The following is a 22,014-nucleotide window of genomic DNA, read 5'->3' on the forward strand; positions in this document are numbered from 1 at the left end:
ACTATGAAGCTAAGCTTGTTAGGGAATAAAGATTGTAAGATAAATGCACCGGTAAGATGGAGGAGTATAACATACATTTCTGTAATATTGTGAGGTTTTTATAGCCTGCCGAAAAATTAACCTCTTAGTTCTAAAAGGGCCAAATCTGTCTTTCCTACTCAGCAGAAGATGTCAATGACTTGACTGAGGTCTTGAGGGTTCCATTGTGTGTACACCACATCATTTTGAAGCCACACTACTGCAACAGAAACATGGAGGTGCCAGAGATAGTCAGGTGCTCACTTCTGCACACTGTCTGATTTTCTGTACTCAGATTTAATGACTGCTACATCCTCCCCACTCGCAAATTGTGCAGATGCTGAAGGAAAGAATGTGGAAGCAGGTCTTCTGGAGAGTCACAAGAGGCCAACATCTGTAGCAAGGCAGAGCTGCACACTCTATGTAATGCATAGGAATTGGTTAGTATAATTTTAAGTAGTATGCGAGCCTTCTAGTGGCCTCACTATCTCCTGTGTTTTAGGAACCCCCCAATTCCTGCCATAGTAGCAGTGTAGATATGTAGGTAGATGTTGCATGTTCTATACGCTTACTTGGATCCATGAGTTACCATGTGGTTCCTTCATATTGTTGTGTAAAGAGCGAAAAGGACAACAGCCTGCTGGGCTGAAACCCAGTCTGGGGCTTGTTTTTTGGTTACATATGCTCATGGCTATTTTTGTGTTGATAGATTTGACCTGATGATGGCTGCCAATGCATTTCTGCTGAGTCATGCTGTTAATTTAGATGGCATATATGGCCCAAAGAGTCAAAGGTGTCAACATAACCCAGTGACTTACTAACACTAAAGAGTTTTAAACAAGGTTCAGGGTTTGGTATACAGAGACCAAGGCAAACACCCATTAAAAAACTTGTAAATCTTGAATTAAAGATACAAAAAAAAAAGGCAGAAATCATTTGAAATGTAAATAAAATAAAAGGCTACGTACTTTAAAGTGAATTTAGTAATGTTGTATTATACCACAGTGGGTTCGGCCCTGGTGGTTACAGTTTGAAGCTCAACAGAGTGAAAGTCACCTCTGCTACTTGCTTCAAATTTAGACCAAGGATAGTGACCGCGCACACATTTACAAGTACAAGGTCAAGTCTGTTTTACAACTTTAATGAAAGGTTATGATTACCCAAGCATGTAGAAATCCTATGAAGACCTATGCAGGGTTCCCTCTCCACTCTGAATTCTAGGGTACAGATGTGGGGACCCACATGAAAGACCCTCTAAGCTTATATTCCACCAGCTTAGGTTAAAAACTTCCCCAAGGCACACATTCCTTTCCTTGTGCTTGGATGGTATTCCTGCCAAAACCAAGTGATTTAAACAAAAATTCAGGGAGGGGGCACGTGGAGCCCTACGCCTCCACCCGCTTTCCTGGGGTGGCTTGAGAATAATATACCAACCAATTGCATTTAATGTAAGTACAAACCAGACCCTTTATCTTTAGGACACTAAAATCAATCAGGTTCTTAAAAGAAGAGCTTTATTATAAAGAAAAAAGTAAAAGAATCACACCTGCAAAATCAGGATGGAAGGTAACTTTACAGGGTAATAAGATTTAAAACTCAGAGGATTCCCCTCTGACTCTGTTTCCCAGTTACAAAACAGGAATGAAATTACCTCTTAGCATAGGGAAAATTCACAAGCTAAAACAAAAGATAAACTAACGCATTTCCTTGCTTTACTTACAATTTTTGTAATTTTAGATTAATCATTTCAGATATGTTTTCAGGAGATGTTTTACCTGCCTGGTCCCTCTCTCTCTGTCCAGAGAGGGAATAAACAAAGAGAGCACAAACAGCCTCCCCCCCTGCAGATTTGAAAGTATCTTCTTTCCTTAATGGTCCTTTTGGTCAGGTGCCAACCAGCTTATTTGAGCTTCTTAACCCTTTACAGGTAAAGATTCAGTACAGCTGCTCAGGAGGGATTCTATGCTACCCTTAGCTGTATGTTTATGACAACAAGTTACAAATACAGCCATACTCATATGCTTAGTGATATCTGTAGGGTCTGATGGATGCCTTGCCAATTGATCATCAGTAGAGGGACGGTTCCTGCTGTGGTTTTTCAAAAGAGAACTCATTGTACCCAATCTGGGAGCCTTCTTTTATCTTGTGATTCTGACTCCACCTAACACTCTGCGCTGGTACATGAAGGTGTCCACCTTCTTTTTTCCTTATTTGTATTGTGTCCCCCAATAATATGGGGGTACCGAGTTTTTCATAGGTGGTTTGTAGTTCCTTTTATTCTCATTAGCATTTATGCACATATGTGCCTTAACCGCAGGGTGCACTGTTAGAAAAAAATGTACCTCTAAGGCATTTTGTGATCCAAAATTAATCTTGTAGCTAATTTGACCAGGGTGTGTCTCAGGATTAGGATAAAGAAGACCCAGGAGACTGTGGGGCTGGAAGCCATGATGGTGAAGCTCACTCTACTAGCCAGTTTATCTCCCAAAGTCTGTTTCTTTAAGAACCCTAAAAGAAGTGATGGGCTATTCCACTCCCATTATTTTGTCCACCAATTAGGCCTGATATCTGACACACCAATTTTAGTTGTCCGATTTCTGGTTCCACGCTTCTTGTTGATCAGCTCAAAAACTGTGTTAAGATTATGCTTATGTCACTAGGCTTTTTGGGCCATTTCAGTCTTTGTCTCATATTTGCATCTTTTCCTGTCAACATTTGTTTTTGTAGATTACTGTGACATGTTTTTGAACCTAAACTCAGTTTTTACTGAGCTCCCAATTAGGGTAAATTTGTAGACCCAATGATCACAACAGTTATCCCACCATTTTATAGCCCTGTAAGGAAGTGTGTGTTCCCCTCCCAACCTCATTTGGAGGTTGCTAGCATTGCTAGTGTCACTATCAGGAAGAGTCTTCATGTGAGGGTCTAAAATGTAGTTGATCTCTGCTTGGCAGACAAGGCTCCTTTTACCCTGCCAAGTCTTGTGTGCATAGTTGAGAGCTGCAATTTGGTACAGCCATGAGTGGGCAATTTATCTTTAGGTGTACTGTGGTGGCTTGATGTACTATGCAGTCTTAGCTGTGGAAGAAGTATTTCCTGTTGAATCAATACCATCCTTATTCTTCCAGTTGGCTTTTTTAAAAAGGTTGGTCACCATATTAAACTGACATCTCAAATGTAAATGAAATCTTTGTCTTTGTGACTTTTAAAAATCTAGATGAGAGCTCAAAGGAATTTCTGTTCTTAGTTCCTAAAATTAAATTTTTAACAAGCAAGTTGGTGTTGACTATTGGCATACTCTGAACTTAGAAGGGTTGTGTTAGGTCTTGCACTTGAGTGGCAATATCTCTGCAAAACTGGGAAAGTATTTGACATACATATTTCAGCTTTGAAGCTCAGTGATGCTGGTAGTTACCCACGGGATAGTAATCTGCCACAGAGTCCTAACAAACTGTGAATGCTTGTCAAATGACTAGCACAAAGAAACTTCAAAAGCCTCTGTGCTCCAGGACATTTCTTCTTCTTGGGTCTTTGTAGAGGACGGAATTGAACATTCATGACAACGAATTCCTATTAATGACCATAACTTCATTGTGCTTTTTAGTCCATGATGGTCTTGCCTATATCTTTTTTTTCTACAGTGAAAATATTCGAGGGTTGGCTCCCCTCTTACATTGTACATCATAGTGAATCCATCTTAACTGTCTCCCGGCATCATTCTCATACCTAAATTTGTTGTGAAAAAGCTAAAATATTGATGCTGTGGTGGGAATAGTGTATATTTCACATGCTCATCTCATACATTTTGCAATGTCCATGCATAAGGGTATTGTGTCTAGACTCTAATTATGTGTGGGGTAGTTAGAATGACTTTTTTCCTCAGTTTGAAATCAGGTTATAGAAGTCCAACAAATGCAAATTCCAGTAGCTGATGTTAGTAGATGCTTTATCATGTTTGTTTACTAAGGTTCATTGATTTGTTGACTGCAGGCTTTCTGTTTGTTTTAAGGAAATGCATTATGGATGCTCATCTGAATAAAAAGCTGTAGCCCAAAGTTCTCTGAACAGTGTTCTAAAATTACACATAATGTTGATAATTTCTCACCCAATATCAGCTGTGAGATGCTCTTTTAAAAAGTTCTCTCTCGCTTCTTTTTAGGCATTAAGGGACCGAAATTAGCATGACCACTTGATGTGTTTAAACCCATGGAACCGCTAAGAATTGTAGTTGGAGTCAATGCTGACAGTTTCAGCATTATTTTCCACTCTATGCCTTGGAGGTGCATTGGAGTCCAAATGTAGGTAGTCAGCCCATGGCAGAATTACACTTAGGACAGATCTCTCATGAAAATGTTCCTAAATTCATAGGATTTACTGTGGATTACTGGGTATCTAGAGGCCTGTTTTAATCTCCCCGCTCCTCCCCACAAACGTGTAAACCTCTCCAGTTTCCATCTTAGAAATGATGATTAGGGAATTCTGTGGGGAGTTTATTTATGAAACTTGCATCCAAGTGCTCTTGTGCTGGAGAGAATCATTTATTTTGGAGCATTTTAATTAAAATTAGAGTTCAAGGTACACATCCTGGGTCTTATTCAAATGACATGTGGGTCTATGGTGGGAGATGGTCAGTGGTGGACCGCCTGCTGAGGAAGACCATGTGAGCCCAATCCTGCATCAGATAAAGTAACTGAGTTTTACTGCTGAGCTCAAGGAATGAATAATCAGACCTATGTAACATGACAGAAAATTTATTGGCACCCAATGTTAGAAATTGCAATTCAGTTGCCATATTGTTCACATCGAGATATATCAGAACAACTTCACAAAATCTCAAATGTTTTGTTTAAATATAAAAAGGTTCTGATGTGTGTTAAAGCAGCGTGCAAATTGGATTGTGCTCTTGTACCTTTGGGTTAAATAGTGTTTGTTACAAACTGTCACTATTTAGCAAGAGGTCTGCAGGCAGCAAAAAAGACAGAGAAGCTAATTTTAATGAAAAAGTTCCTTACTAAACACTTTGACAGTAGGTTCTTCCCCCCCCCCCCCACATTCAAATGCTTAGTTTTCTGGGTTTACCGAAGTCATGCCAACTTTCCTTTAAGCTTTTAAATATGATGTGCATGTTTTATAAGAAAACAGCACCTTAAAACTTTTGTTGTGGCATGCTCATGGATTAAGAATTATTTTGGGTTTGATGTTTATTAAAATGCAATCTATATATAACTGTACATTCCACTACTTGGGGAGCAGTGGCAAGGACACTGGACTGGGAGTTGGGACACATGGCTCTCTTCCTGGCTCTGCAAGTTGACTCCCTGCATGACCTTGAGGAAGTTAAGCTCTGTGGCCTTGTCAATGCACAAACTTGCATAGGTTAACCAATCCAGTGCAAAACCCTTTGTGGATAATTTTATTTATTTAGTGGCTTATTTCAGTTTAGTTTAAACCTGTTCCTAATCAATTTAAATTAAACCAGAACAAGACTGGCTTAAGTGAAACGAGTGTCCACACAACCTTTTTCCACTGGTTTAACTAATCATTTTAAAATCACACTTTTAAGTTTGACTGATACAACTCTAAATGTAGAGTTAACACTGATATCCCATTGGTTCCCTACCTATAAAATGGGGCAATGTTTCTTGCCTTTTTAAAGGTAAGATAAAAGTTCTACATGAGTTCCAAATTCTCATTATAAAAAAACATTTTGCTTTTAATTAGTTTTTTTTATTTGAGTTTAAATATCCACAGGCTGTATGGCTTTCCTAAAAAAATTATGCTTTTCAGTTTATTTCAGATTCTGTGCTTTGTCAGTGTGGAAAGTAAGAGTCAGGATGATGTATGGTCAGTCACTGCTTTTATCAAGGTCTGTGCAGACAACGGAAGTCAGACAGGAATGATTGCTGTTGGCAATGTAAAGAGCAGATTCTGCATGCTTGTGTGTGAAGGCAATAGCAAATGTTCAGTAGTACCCTGTTGAGCTGATGATACACTCCATGTGCAGGTTAGGCCTTGTTTAGTATGTGTCTCGCTACACAGCAGAGTTGACAGTATGTACCTATGAAACCCATGGCTTTAAGCATCTGTTCTGACTCCCTTTCCTATAGCCCAGGGTCTACCTACAGCTGGAGCAATTTAGTATGTAAAATAGATCTGCATCAGCTGTTAAGACTGCCTTTTGCTGAAACTTACTTCTCACCTAAATGATACAAGTAATAGCAACACTTCGGCTATGTCTACACTGGCAATTGAATGACACAACTTTGGTCTTTCAGAGTTGTTAACGCACCACCCCACCCCACCAAAGACACAAGTTTTGCCACAGGCAGTGTCAGTGTGAACAGTGTGTTGTTGGCAGAAGCGCTCTCCTGCTGACAACACAAATGCCACTCGTTGGGGGTGGAAGATTTTTGTCGGCAGGAGAGCTGACAAACAGCAGCGACACTGCTCAAGTTTTAGCAGCATGGCTGTAGCAACACAGCCGTGTTGCTAAAAGCTGTGTAGTGTAGACAAGCTTTTAGTGTTTCAAAATGAAATAATGCCAGTATTGCCTTTGTAGTTCTAATATTTTGTTCAGGAAGTGATTAGCCAAAGTACCACTTAATATACACTTACACTAAATCCAAAGTAAGGGAACTATTACACAACACAAATTACAGTTTGCAGAATTATTACACAAAACGCTGCCCTAAATTTATGATGGTGGCAGAGTTTGTGAATAACCAGTGTCCATAACTAGTGAACATAGTAAAATTAACAAGAGATTTTAAGCAGGTATGAATGCACTTAAGAAATGAAATGCAGCAGCATTCATACCATGTTCTTTGCTAGAGATAGTGTATGTCAGAGAGAGCTATCTTTTGGATTATTCTTTTTTAATGGAGGTAGCTATCTTTGGATGCATTCCCTCAATAATAAATGGTGTCACAAACACAAAAGCAGAATTTAACCTCTCATAAATCTTTATAGTATATGATAGCTGACAATGTTGGTGGGGTGAAGAGGAGGAGATGAGAGACCAGAGTGGATGTGCTGGTGCATTGTACTGTACCTGCAGCAATTTGGTCAAGTTCTCCTTTTTTGACTATTTTAAAGCGCATTTTAAAATAGTCTCTTTTCCTAAACTTAAAACCATGCTTTTCTTTTGAATTTGTTAAAACTACAAACGCGTCTCTCCACCTTCCCTCCAGCAAGAGGACTAGTGCATCCTTTGGGTATGTACGATAAGTGAGAAATGTATCTCTATCACTAGAAACTACAGAATTGCAGAATAGGATAGTTTCCATATCTGAAACATGCACTAATCCTAGGAGGCAGTTCTTAGTATCTGTTAGGTTAAGAGGATGAAAAGTAAAGACTAATGTCTTTATGAAGCTCTCACTTTTGAATTGTCATGCATGGTTGTCTGTTTGAATGTTTCTGCTCTTTATCATGAGCTTATGAACTATGTGTAGTTTTAAAAATATTTTATTCCAGAGGCTGAGTATATCAAATCCCTCTTGCAGGATTCTTAGGAGAACTGAATGATGTAGGTGTTTGTCTGATGTCATCACCAGCATCTAACATGGACTATTGCCCACTCAGTAGGGTAGTGTAGCAAGTGTAATTTGTCTCATGACTAACCTTTACCAAGTAATTGCTTGACAGACAGAATAGAATACAAATCATACAAGATGAAATTCACCTCTTAAATAGAAAGTCCAAGTCCTTGAGCTCTATGTCAGTAAAGTCCTGAAAGATGAGTAGGGAGGAGACACAAAAGATCATCCCTTCTGCAGGGCCTGGTGCTTTCATGCAACATCACAATGACTATTACTACAGCTTGTGGCCTGGCCAAACAACTGCAGCCCATCTGTGCAACCTGTCTGGTACACTTGTGGGGGCTGGATTGGTGTAACTGAGGATCCTGTGGCCTCTGGCTTGTGCCTGCTTACACACTTGCATTACTGTAAAGCCACCTTCTGCTGTGGCAGCATTAGAAACACTGTCAGTGGTGTGCATAGTGTGTGCAATCTACCTCATGGCTATTGTGCTTCCAGCCCCCTTGCATTATATCACCATAAGGCATATGTGTTACAGAAGGCTTTACTCTGGCCCTCTGCATCATGGAGAAATTCAGAGTATAAAGCATTGACATTTCAGAGCAAGGTAGAAGAAAAGTCCTAGTTCACTTCAGTTCATTGAAACGTGCACACTTCTTTAGTTCTAATAGTGAAGCCATTCCTGGGGAGAGGGTGGAATGACTTCATTATTGGCCAAAACCTTTGGGTCTCTGAGAGCTATGTATTGCTATTGTATTGTATTAAGTGGACATTGAGGGTATTAGATGGAATTGAGCTGTATACAAGGACATATACGTACATGTACTTACACAATTAACACATGATATGTTTGTCAATTCAGGTTGCTGCCTTGAAGTATATACCATCGGTCCTCCAAGATGTTGAAACAGTCTTTGACGCCAGGTTACTTAGGTGAGCTGCTATTCAACAGCATTTTGTTAGATCTGCCCAATGTCTGCATGCAACGGTGTCAGTTCTGTCTAATACAGATAACAAGCCAGATTCTTAGCCTGTATAAAATGGCATAGCGCCGTTTAAATCAATATAGCTATGTCAGTATACACCAGTTAAGGATCTAGCTCATTTTGTTCAATTTGAAGCATCTGTCATGGGTTGTTTACAACGAATATGGAATTAACATCGTCTCGGCATGAAAACCAGGTTCAGGATCTATTCAGGCTGTATCCTCTCTGTACTGTTGTACAGTTGCAAAACATGGACATCGTGCCACTCACTGGGCAAAACTGGAGGCTTTCCACACACAATGTCAATATCCTATATTGTGCATAAAATGGAATCACTTAATTTGTAATACAGGTGTTTATGATCGCTCCAGTCCACAGAGTACTGGGACCGTTGTCTGAAAAGCGTAAGATGCTATCTGCGTACATGTAGCAAGAATGGCACAAGATGTTTGGGTGAATGTCGTTCTCTGGGTGGCTAGTAACATCCCAGGAAAATTCCACCAACTGAGGGGTGGAAGTGGCCCAGAGGCAGACCCCCTATTACATGGGTTCATCAAGTTTGTTCTGATGTTGGACTGTCGGGCCATCAAGCCCTTGCTGTCATGCAGGAACGGACCAAATGGCGAGCATTCACTATGGCCGACTGTTTGGCTAAGCATTGAAGAAGAAGAATATTCTAGATAGTGAGTTGTATTTTTCCTTAAGAGTGTATTATAATACAGTTTAACATGTAGGCCTACTTTTCAAAAATTTGTTCAGTGAATGGAATTAGCGAGTAAAGCAATGCACTTCTGGAGAATAAGTGGCACTACCAAAAAGGCCACAACTCTGGCTGGCTGACAATAGATGTCTTCCTGATAGATGACAGAAGATTTGTTGGCCAAAAACTGCATTGTATTGTACGTGCGCAATGGGAAAAAATGGCAACTGTTAATCTTTGGGCAAAAATGCTCCAACACTTAGTTTTTCTCTCTTAACAGTTGGTCTTTCTCCCCTGATAGCAGTCTTAATACACAACAAAATACAAGGAAATGTATTGAATACATTTGTTAAGCATTAGAGGTATTTTAGTAATTACTGCTCTTGCTATCTATTAGCATAAGGAATTAATCTAAATTGTATTTCTGATTTCCCCCTTATCTGCAGCCAACTACTGTATGAGTTTTACACTTGCATCCCACCAGTAAAACTACAGAAGCAAAAAGTGCAGTCCATGAATGAAATAGTACGCAGCAACCTCTTTAAAAAACAAGGTAAATCCAAATTGCCTTCAGGTTTTAAACTAAATGTGTATAAGATTGACAGAGTGGCTTTAATCTCTCCATAATTTTATTTGATATACGGTAGATAGAAGATTTACATAATTCTTATAATTCAGTCTGTAAAAGCAGATTGAGGTGGCTTCTGGTTGATCCTTTTGGTCAAGACAATTAGTTTGCAAAGGCACGATCATTAGACCAGAACGAAGACTAGACAGGCCTGGGAAGGGTTATTTGTGAGTACTTATTTTAGTGGTAAAATGTGAAGATTGAGAAACCTGTTGTGGCCACCTTCAAATCCATTTTTTTAAGATGTACAGAAATATAAGAACATTTAGAAGGAACATTTAAAAAATTCTGAAATCACTTCTGCATATGGGACTTAAGCTCCTAAGTCAGTTAGATGCTTTTGAAAAATTTGCCCCAAATGTTTGTCCAATACTGGGATTATAAAGGTCTATTTTGGGAGTGGGAGGCCAAGGGCAGGTGAGGGAAGAGGAAATAAGAGCAAAACCTAGGGTTGCCTGGTGTCGGGTTTTTAACCAGTCAGCTTTGCTGACCGGGCCATTAAAAGTCCAAATGGTGGCGCAGCGGGGCTAAGGCAGGCTCCTTGCCTGCCCTGGGTCTGTGTGGCTTCCGGAACCGGCTGGCATGTCTGGCTCCTAGGAAGAGGGCTGGCTGGGGGCTCCATATGCTCCCCCGTCCCATGTGCCGGCTCTGCAGTTCCCATTTGATGGGGCCGGCATGCACCACGGGGAGCCGCCTGGCTGCGTCTCCACCTAGGAGCCAGAGGGACATGCTGGCCGCTTGTAGGAGGCACCTGAGGTAAGCGCCTCCTGCACCCCAACATTCTGCCCCAGCCCTGAGCCCCCTCCAGCACCCCAACCCCCTCCCTCACTCCAACTCCCTTCTCCAGCCCTGAGCCCCTCCTGCACCCCAACTCCCTCCCAGAGCCTGCATCCCTCCCACACTCCGAACCCCTTGGCCCCAGCCCAGAGCCCTCTCCTGAACACCAAACCTCTCATCCCCAGCTGGAACCCTCCCTCCTGTACCCTGACCCCCTACCCCAGCCTGGAGATGACCCCCCATACCCTGAATCCCCTCACTTGTGGCCCCACCCCAGACCCCACACTCACAGCCCAGAGCCCTGATCTCCTTCCAACCCCCTGCCCAACCCGGTGAAAATGAGCGAGTGATCAAGGGTGGGGGAAAGTGAACAACAGAGGAAGGGGGGGATGGAGTGAGTGGGGGCTGAGCCTTGGAGAAGGGGCAAGGTGGGGGGGGCAGGGCAAGGGTGTTCAGTTTTCTGCAATTGGAAAGTTGGCAACCCTAGCAAGACCAGTAATCACATGAATGGAGAAACCAGGTCATGTCCCTTTTAAAAGGATAACAGTGTTATGACAGCATTGATAACACTGTGGGGTTGGAAAAAAGGTGGGGAGGGCACTTCTAATAGACTGTGCTTCTAACATGTGGGCTTGCCACATGTGAGGGGAGAGGGGAAAAATAACCAGAAATGTAAAATATTCACTTTCATTACCTGCAGCAACTCAGCTGAATTTTTTCCTGAGTATAAAACTATTGATGGGTTGTCCCAGGTGTTTCTATTTGGGTTTTTCTCTCTCTCTCTCTGTCTCTCATGAATAAATCTTTTAATTAGTCTATTTGAGTCTTCAGAGAAATTGAGGTTAAGTCACTGCTGTACGTTCTTTTTGCCTTCGTTAAAGGGGAAGATATTCTTTGACTTTGCTATACTAGCAAATTTAATCTCTTTAGTTCACCCGCCGTGTAGCTCCTCCACAAGGAGCTATAATGGAAGCTACCGTGCAGGAAGGGCTCAGTGGCTTTTAACACTGTCACTTACCTCTGTGTTAAAAATGCCAGTGCTCACAACAGCCTTGTCAGTGCTAGCACTCCCACTGTTGCTACCACAGGTGGGAACTTTTTGCCAAAGGAAGTATTGTACATCAGGCCTAATTGACTGACTGGCTTCATTAACCTCAGCTCCAAGAACTTTGCCTCACTGTACAAGTAACAAATGAAGGTTCTATTCCATACTTTGTAGGAATAGCTGAGCTTGTTGCTCTCTCGGTTTCATATTGGAGCGGGCACCTAGTCTGCTCCAATGAGCTGCTAGTTGCTCAGGGTTTCCACTTCTGACAATTTATAAAACAAATCTGTCATGCTCCTGGGAACTTGACAACAACAACAGTGACTCTGTATGGCGTTGTAGAGGAATATGCCAAGAGTGGATGCTTTTGCTCATCACATTGTACAAGGTTCCCAGAATAGTCATAGGCACAGATTTAAGCACTATGGACAGATGGAAATGCAGCACTGTCATAGAGCTTCTATAGGGTGCATGCTGTTGAGGGCAAGACTTGGATTGTTAGCTAAAATACTAACAAGATACTTCATCTAAAGTCCATTGTGTTTTCAGGACATTGAGGACTGTTTAACCAATTTAGCAGTCATGAAGTGTTGCATAACATGAAAAATTTTCAAGTTTTCTATGCAATATTATGCAGTCTTTAATCAGTACTCTTGTTATTGATTTCATGCACTTAGCCTTTGATTTTTTACTACTAGCTTATCATTAAAACCTTGCATATTAACCAAATCAGCACCTTGTTCCAAGCTATTAAATCTAAGTGAAACAGCATCTAATCTACAATCAAAGTTTTTTGTGTACGTAATTGAACTGCAGTAAATATATCCAGAGTGATTTAAGAAGTAGCAGTAGTTGCAGACAATTTGCCAGAAACAAAAACTCTTTTGGCTAGAGAGGTTGTACAGAGGAGTGCTTTTTGGAGGCTGCAATGAATGTGAAAGTCTCTATCATATTTCTAGTTGGTTGTATTATAGCTGGTAAGTCACAAGTTACAAAGCCAAAAGGAAAGTGTTAGGATAAAAATGCTTGTATGGGAAGGAACGGGTAATGTTACTGACAAGCAGTATAGGGAATGTGCTGGGCTAATTCGAAGAAATTACTCAGTGTAAGTATATTCAGTATCTGTGTGCAACTGAACTGAGCATATAGGTGTGGGGTCTACAGAGATACCAGCAAGTGGTACACAGCACATCAGGCTGTGAAGATTTGAACTCCTCCTCATCTCCAGGCAACACCGGGTGTTGCTAACTGTGACAACATCCAGAGATTTCAAGCAGCAGCACCCTAAATCTAATTCTGATCTTACTGAGGGTATTACTTGGTTCAATCTGTTTTCTGCCTAATGCTTTTAGCTAAGATCTATTAGAGTCTCCAGCCAAATATTTCCTTTGCTGGATAAACAGAGCTCTCCATCATTCTATTCCAGCATATTCAGAGCCAGAGAATCAAGCCAAGTATTTCGAACCAACCGTGGGAGGAGAGTAGCTAAATGACTCTTAAAATAATCTTTTAAAGGATATGAGACCTTTAACTCCTCTGTATTGGGAGGATTCCTCTGGAGCCTAGGTATGTCAACTTTCTTTTGGGTCTGTTATAGCAACCCCTCATACTGATTCAAAGCGGGGCACTTGATTGAGTATGCTCCAGGAGTAAAAGGGTTAAGGGAGCATCCAGCATTGTACATCATTCTAGACAGGATGTGACCTAGGTGTAGCCATGGCCTTAATCTCTAAACTCCTCTTCTGTGGGTTTTGGGATGGGAGAGTGGACTGCTGCTTTTAAGCACATGATGTAAGGGCTGCCAATCAGCGCATCTTCGCTCCATGGTGTGTTACAGGCAATTTGCTTGGGGCACAGGAACCTCAGAGAACCTCCTTTCCTTCCCCTGCCAACACAGTTATCCCTGTAGTAACATTAATGTGGCTCTTGGAAGTTTTGTGTAGGATCTACATGTTAAAAACAAACTAACTGTGTCATCTGCAATGCTTAATTTAAAAAGACGACAACAACAACAAAAAACAAAAAAACTTTTAAACTCAATGTGAGCTTCACCCAGAATGGTGAAATCAAAGTCAGCCGTTATAACCACCCATCAAGTGTATTTAGTCAATTCAGTCAGTTATCTTGAGCACAGAGTCCTCTTTCTCGGTGCTATTTGAGGTGCTGTTTGTATGAGAGACAGTGTTTTGACAATGCTAAAATGAGCTCTGACACAGAGTTCAAGCAGAAGCTTTGATGCTTGAGGCTGGTGAAATGAGTAAATAAAGTTTAACCATGGAGAGAGGATGTTTGTTGTTTATAACCTCAGTTGCCATCTCTTTCCTAAATTAATATTGTTGGCATCTCTCCAAACAGCTTTCATATAATAATGCTATGGCAAAAGTAGTAATGAACTACTAGTTACGAATTATTTATCCAAACACTTTTATATAAAATTCTGTATAAAAAGCATTAAACATAAAGATTCTTGTCTGAATAATTCCATATGGGCTGGTGTGGTGGTGATGCATCTGGGTGGGCATTAAGGGCATATCTACGCAGGAACACTCAGGAAAGTTAAGGTGAGTGAAACAAAGCTGTGAGTTAAAAGTGCACTAGTTAAAGAGCTTTAAACCCCTGTGTGCATGCTCTCATTCAGAAGTGAAGTGGCCTTAGCTGACTTTAGTTCAGGGGTGGGCAAACTATGTCCCGCGGGCCACATCAGGCCCGTCAGCTGATTTAATCTGGCCCTTGAGCTCCCACCGGGGAGCGGGGTCAGGGGTGCTCTGTGCGCACGTGCCGCAGCTCCGCGTATCTCTCCCTCCGGATCCTATGCATAGGGGCAGCCAGGGGGCTCTGCATGCTGTCTGTGCCCCAAGCGCTGCCCCCACAGCTTCCATTGGGCGGGAACTGCTGCCAATGGGAGCTGCCAGGGCAGCACCTGCGGACAGGGCAGTGTGCAGAGCTGCCTGGCCATGCCTCGGTGTAGGAGCCAGAGGGGGGACATGCCGCTACTTTCAGGAGCTGCTTGAGGTAAGCGCTGCCTGGAGCCACCCTTGAGCCCCCTCCCATCCTCTGAAGCCCTCTATTCCAGCCTGGCGCACCATCCTGCACCCCAAACCCCTCATCCCAGCCCCACCCCAGAGCCTGCACCGCCAGCTGGAGCCCTCCCCCCCACATGCCCCAATCCCCTGTTCCGTCCTGGAGCCCCCTCCCACACTCCAAACCCCTTGGTCCCAGCCTGGAGTGCCCTCCTACACCCCAAACCCCTCATCCCCAGCCCCACCCCAGAGCCCGCACCTCCAGCTGGAGCCCTCATCCCAGCCCCTCCCCGCACAGCAATCCTTACCCCAGCCTGGAGCCCTCTCCTGCACCCTGAACTCCTCATTTCTGGCCTCACCCCAGAGCTCGCACCCCAGGACAGAGCCCTTATCCCCTCCTGCACCCCAACCCCAATTTCATGAGCATTCATGGCCCGCCATACAATTTCCATACCCAGATGTTGCCCTCAGGCCAAAAAAATTGCCCACCCCTGCTTTAGTTTAATTCACGTGTTAGGCTACTCTGGGTTATTTAGTGATGCAGCCCTCATTTGCCAGTCTCTCACACAGTGCTCCTAGAATGCTATTGATATAGCTACTGCTTTTGTGCAGGTGTGCCGGGTCTTCAAAAGAACTTGCTGCATTTTATTTCCACCTCTATGGTGCCCAAGTAGGGAGACCTGTAATTTAGCCCTTGTCTATGCAACGGAGATAATAGTGCACACAGATATGGCTGGGGTTTTTGCATGAATCTTTGCACAAGCTCTTCCCACTGTTTCAATGTGTGGCCCCTTATGTTCATAACAGCCTGTACAAGTCAGGATAACATGCTTACTTTGGTATCTGTGGGCCATCATAGTCTTGTGACTGGAATAGCATCTCTTTTGCACACTTCTGAAAATCTGGATTAGTCAATATGTTTTTATAAAGCATAAGCATTTGGAGATGTGAGGAATAATGAGCACTGAAGTGATTTCAAAGGCAGTGCTTTGCTAATTGTATTAGCACTGCTTATATTAAAGATTCAAAGATGTTGATATTAGGCTCACAAGAATAAAATATGGTTCAGAAAGAGCACGTGCTCTTGTAGAAATGCACATGGAAAATTTAAGCAAACCTCAGTGTAAGTTGTTTTTGGATATGTTAATCTGGACACTTTGCATACACTGCATAAGCAAGTACAGCAATTTTTTAAAGTACTCTGGGTTTCTTTTGTTAGTGTCATTTGAATAAATTCCTTTTAACTATTGCAGCCTCTTTGATTTTTTTTTTTCTTCATCACACAGTATAAGTCCCAAGTATGTTGTCTCTGGAGGCAGTGCTCTTGTCATAAAACTCTGCAATGCTGACACCTTTGGCCTTTTCTTGATTAGGAAAATTGCTGAAAATGTGTAAGCTAACATGATTTTAATCATGGCTTTGCACCCAATGTAGGTATTGTTATTACTCCTTTAAAATGTATCAGTTGGTCTTGGTCAACACTTGGGTTAATCACAACCAGCTAACGCATTTTTAAAGGAGTAAAAACAATACCTACACTAGGTACAAAGCCATGATTTAAAATCATGTTAGCTAACATATCAACCTGGACCTATTGTCTCAGGGTTTGTAATGGCTGCCCCCATGTACTCCAGAGGTGACTGCATGTCAATAGTGGATAGGTAACAAGGGCTCTTTAATTCTTCAAAAGGCCTTCTGAAAACTGCTGTCAGTGAACAAACTTCTATGCAAGGCATAGTTTTCTGCCTTTTGATTGTCAAAACACATTTTCTAGATAGAACTCTTTTTTTAACTCTTTCTTTTACATGCTTTCTAATAGTTTGGAGAGATGCTCATTATGTATAACGAAAATCCCTTATCTGGCAGATGTTTGAACTGCATTAAGTGTTTTGGGCCCTTTGCATGTCACATCAGGTTATAATCACTTTTTTTACAAGACCTGTACAACCACTAACGAAAACGGCTTTTAGGCTTCATATCATTTGTTTCTTCAACCTTGGGGAATAATTTTCTTTTTTGTCAGGGAAAAACTACTGTGACTATTTTTACCACCATTCTTCATTTTGGTGTCCTTGCAGTGCATTGGTAGCTTTCCATTATTTTATTTTTATGTGAGTCCTATAATCCCAATCAGTGCAGTCCTTGAAAAATCGTTTAGGATATCTTAATCCTTGGAATTCTCCAGGTCATGCAAATCTTCAAACAGTTACCTTTCCCACACCATAATCTGCACTACACCAGTACCTAAAATTACATTTTCCTCACGGACAAGACAGCTCCTCTGAGGGCATTAAAATGAAGACCCTTCTTAAAGCAGTAGTACTGCTTTTGGTGCACAGCTGATGCAAACACATTTTCCAGCTTATTATTTTTGTCAATGCTGGACAGCGTGAGGCAGAAGCGATAGTGGTGCTTTTGGGAACATCAGTGTTGGAGGTAATCTAGTTTCCCATCTGATATTGTATTAAAGTGGCTACCCATAGATTTTTTTTTTTTTTTTTTTTAAATGGAGGGAATAATTTACATAACTATTCATTTTCTGTGCAGGAAAATTGCTATGAACTAAAAGCACAGATTAACTTGAGTTTTATAAATGAAAATGCGTTTGTAATTATGGTGATAAATTATATTACTTAAATAGTTATATCCTCAAAGCAAAGCACAGGTTCTTTGAGTGGAGCACCCCACAAATGTAGCAAACTTTAGTGCTCAAAATATTCTTTCCCTAGGTAAGAAGAAAATAGATTTCACCTTACAAAGAAAATAAAAGAAAAATCTTACTGTGCGGAAGTACTTGTGCTGTTTTTTGGCTAAAAGATTGTGTGTAGAGTTGTCACAATATAAACATTAGCTGAGCTTTTGTGGTGGTTGCTTGTAATTATGAGAATTGGGAGCACTGGCTGTTGGGAATCTGAAAGGACAGGAAACAGGAAGGAGGGGGGAGGAGTTGAAGAGGCTGAGGGAGAGCTACTGAGAGTGCAGCAGCAGCTTGGAAGAGAGGTTTCCACTTTAAAAATAAAGTCCTGTTGAAATTTGTTAGTACCTTGCCTGGCTACTACAACAGCTCTCTCCCATGCTGCTCCAAACTGACAGTCCTGCTGAAGGTGAGCAGTGAACCTGTGCTGTCAGAGCCCATGCTAATTATAACACAGGAAAGAGAATTCTGCAGCTCGGCAAGGCAAGTCAGTACTTTGTTTGGAAAAATCTAAACTTCACTGTTTCCCCATTTTCCGGTGTTACTGATAAAGGTGTTTTTGTTGACCACACACTGGTATTTCTATATACCATTTTAACTGTTTGAATACATTTTTTGCTGGTTAATATCTAATTTTGTTTGTAAAATAGCAAAGGATTCTTTTGATTCACCTGATAAGATGTATGGCTTTTTGGGGTCTTAACCCAAGAAGCTGACTTGGTTTTGTTTCTTCCTTGTGGCTCAAAAAAGCCTTCTAAATCTTTTTTACTGATGGAAAATCTTTATTAAGTAAGGCTGCAGACAAGGAAACTGAACTATGGAAACAGGCAACACAGCAGAAGTTGCACAATTATTGGCTGTTGATCCCTTTTAAAAAAGATAAATAACTGCCCCTCTCGGGTGAGGGGGGGAGCAGAGTAGATTTGTGTTAGACAATCTCCATCTTTTCAGAGTGCTAGATAAAATCTCCAGCTTTATATTTGTATTAAAATTTATAGGCCACAAAAACTCTTTATATTTGCCCTTCAGACAAGTATTGAGTGGCTCACAGTCTTGTTAGCATTTGATTCCTGCTAACACTGTTTGTCTAACAGAAAAAATGCACATTCATAAACATTTCCTCTTGCTTCAACTTGTCAGTGGTGTTGTGCATGATAAACTAGACAAAAAGATATCAATAACAGGTCCATTGTATCACAGCTGTGAGAAGAACAAAAAGCTTCTACCTATTTTTAAAAGAAAAGTTGAGTTGAAAAACTAATAACTTATGTAGGGCGGCTTACTTCATGCTGCACCCTGCCATCCTGAATTGTTGGAGAGGTTGGGCGGGCTGTGGTGGGTTGAGGTTGAATCCCTGACCCTCTGTGGTAATAGCCATTGATGTACCTCTTCTCTGTGAACTTCTCTCATTCTTTTTTGAGCCTAGTTATACTTCTGGACTTCATAACATCCCCTGGCAACAAGTTCCACAGGTTGAATGCCTTGTGTGAAGCACTTCCTCATGTTTGTTTTAAACCTATTGCCTATTAATTTCATTGAGTGACACCAGGTTGTTACGTTATGTGAAGGGGGAAATAACATTTACCTATTTGCTTTCTCCATATCATTGATTTTTATAGACCTCTATCACATTTCCCCCTTTAGTCATGCCTTTTCCAAGCTGAACAATCCCAGTCTTTTTAATCTTTCCATATATGGAAGTTGTTCCATACCCCTGATCATTTTGCTTGCCTTTCTATATACTTTTTACAACACTAATGTCTTTTTATTTTTTTAGATCAGAACTGCACTCAGTATTCATGGTGTGGGTGTACCATGGATTTATATAGTGGCATCATATTCTCTATCTTATCTGTCCCTTTCCTAATGGTTCCTAATATTGTTAGCTTTTTTGATGACTGCTGCATATGGAGCAGATGTTTTCAGAGAACTATCCACAATGGCTCTTACATTTTAGACCACCTTCCACACGTAGAATTAGGAAAAGCTGACAGAGCATCATTCCTTTGTTTCCCAAAGCCCCCTTGAGCCAATATTGCAGGCCAAATCCTTTCTGTAGGCATGTCCCTCTTGGTATTTGAATGGACAATTACTTTTAGAAGTATATACAGGAAGCATGATATACCAATAAGATAGTTATGAGTCATACTAACTATATATTTATGCCTGAACTGTAACTCCGTGTTTTAACTGTCTAATGGTAGTTTTTGGACTTGATTCTCCTGGGTTTTGGATACCATTTTATATGGAAAACTTTTATACAGCAGTCTTGTTACCTGAGTATCTTGCATTACTTTCACACAGTACCATATTTTGCCATAGACTCTTGGAGAAAATTGTTCAGAACAACTGCAGTTAAAAAAAACAACCTAGTGCCTGGAGAGAACAGCGGTGTGTTGTGAGGAACAGCATGCAGCAAAGATAGTGATAAAATGGGTAATATAGAGAGGAGACCTGGGAGAGAGGTTGTGGTGAAGTTTCCTTTCCCTGGGAAGGGAACTACAGAGGAGCCAGCTGGAAGGAGCTTGCACCCTGGGACAGTTCCTGAAAGGAGCAGGCAGCTGGTGATAGGGAGACCCCCTAAAGCAGATCAGGGAGAAGGGACCCCAGGGAAGAAGTCCTGAGGGTCAGAAGCTCGGGAGGAGCCAGACCTCGAGGGAGAAAGCTCTTTTAACAGAGTGAGAGAGAATTCTGCAGAGTCTGGAAGAGGAGTGAAGAGTCTGCAGAGGACTGATCCCAGGAAAGAGGGAAGAGTTTTTGTTCCTTTTGAGCTTTGAATGTGGCCATTGTTATTCCAGAACATACAGGACTCTTGGTGTGACCTGGCCAGAGGGGCATGTCACTGCACAGATCTCTGAAGTCTGTAGGAGGTAAAGGAGGCAGAGGGGATGCGTCTTAGCATAAGGAGGTTCTCCAGGATGGTGAGTTAGTCCTACTTCAGATTCAGGTCAGCCTGTTGGCTCCAAATGTGCATTGTTCATCTGTTCTGTGGGCAGTGCCTTTGTATGTCCTAGGGAAGGCTACAGGGTTTTTTAGATTTATTTTGCTATGTATCTTTGATTTTTGTCTGCTGAAATGTTCTGGTAGAAAGACTTTGACAGGTCCTCAGGAGCAGAGCTGAGTTTGACTAAGTAAGCAAGTGGACAGTAGCATTGCACTCATTTTGTTAAGTTTTCAAATGGGATAAACTGAACTGCCCACTGTCTCTCTTATTTCTGTCCTTCCTTCCTTCTGGTCTTACACCTAAGCTTATTCTGCTGCTCTAAAATATGTATTGCAACAGGTACACGTAGCTCTGAAGAAGTGCTAGAGCGATTTGTAATGAGGGGAGACTAGAAATGGAACTGAACCATCACACTGGATCTCAGCCCTCTTGACTGTAGGGCTCTTCATGGAGATTGTCAAGTGTGGTTAAAATTTAAAACAAATTTCGAAGTCTATGAATGCTTTCAGGTTCCACAAATCCATCTTAACTGAGACCACGTATCAGTGTCCACCCTTTGATTTTCCACTAACAATCCCTTTATACAGTGCCACCTTGTGGTTATGCCATAATGCCTTTCATAGTCAATACGCATTTGCTACCATTCTTTTCATTGACCTCTTGAAGAATTCATTCTTTTCTTTACCACAATGTACAGTTGGAATTTTCTTTACATTAAGAAAGAAGTAGTGATGGATTTAAAAAAAAACTGGACTATTCTGATACGCCAGGGTTAGGTGCTTTGCACCATCCACCATGCCTGATGATGGATTCTGATCTTTCAGGATTTAAATCCTGTCTGTCCTGCAATGACCTCATCCTCCTAAGCAGAAGCCATGGCCCCTGCCCATCTGGCTTAGCAGAAAGCTACATACTAGACCTATGTTCAGTTTGCTTTTCCTTCTCCTTCTGAACCTGTAAGTCCTGAGTCGCTCATATTAAACTCCATCTAATTATTGTTTGTAGTGTTGTAGCCATGCTGGTCCCAGGGTATTAGACAAGGTAGGTGAGTTCATATCTTTTATTGGACCAAAATCTGTTGTTGAAAGAGACAAGCTTTTGAGCTTACACAGAAGAAGAGCTCTGTGTAAGCGCAGAAGCTTCTCTCTTTCACCAACATAAGTTTGGTCCAATAAAAAAATATTACCTCACTCATATTGCCCATGAGTTTACCACAAATCTTGAGAACACAGTGGCTGCCAAACCAGATTTACTGCTGAACTCAATCTTGACTAGCATTACCCCCTCAAGCAGGAACCTCACACCAGATCCGGCAGTGGGGAAAAAGGCAGCATTGAAAAGGAAATTGGTGCCAAAGACCCCAGCACTGAAGACTGGTGTGGAGAGGGAGGGCTGCATGAAATATGAACAGAAGCACAGCTCCAGACACAACTCAGGATCACCTCACAAGGGGGATCTAAAATACCCATCCTCTAACAACAAACCTTGCAACCCCTTGATTACCTGAGGGGCTCAGAACAAAGGCTGGCTGCTAGTGCAGTGCAGGAATGCTGTGGTGCAGTAATGACCTAGATGCTGGCCCTGGCCCCACAGACTTGAGCATTGCTGGTATAACTCATCATGGTCTCAAGAGCCATTCTGGCAGAGGTGTCTATATCTC

The 22,014-nt window shown here is 41.6% G+C and overlaps 1 protein-coding gene across 1 annotated transcript in view; it reads left to right on the top strand.

Moving 5' to 3' along the window:
* DOCK2 (dedicator of cytokinesis 2) overlaps nucleotides 1-22,014 on the top strand; it is a 449,812-nt gene that overhangs the window by 81,785 nt on the left and 346,013 nt on the right. The window contains exons 14-15 of the mRNA XM_074960680.1: nucleotides 8,422-8,492; nucleotides 9,692-9,798. Coding sequence (XP_074816781.1) covers nucleotides 8,422-8,492; nucleotides 9,692-9,798 — 178 coding nt within the window. The remainder of the gene's footprint in view (nucleotides 1-8,421; nucleotides 8,493-9,691; nucleotides 9,799-22,014) is intronic.

This window comes from Natator depressus, chromosome 8 (assembly GCF_965152275.1).
Source record: "Natator depressus isolate rNatDep1 chromosome 8, rNatDep2.hap1, whole genome shotgun sequence".
Classification (NCBI taxonomy): domain Eukaryota; kingdom Metazoa; phylum Chordata; order Testudines; family Cheloniidae; genus Natator; species Natator depressus.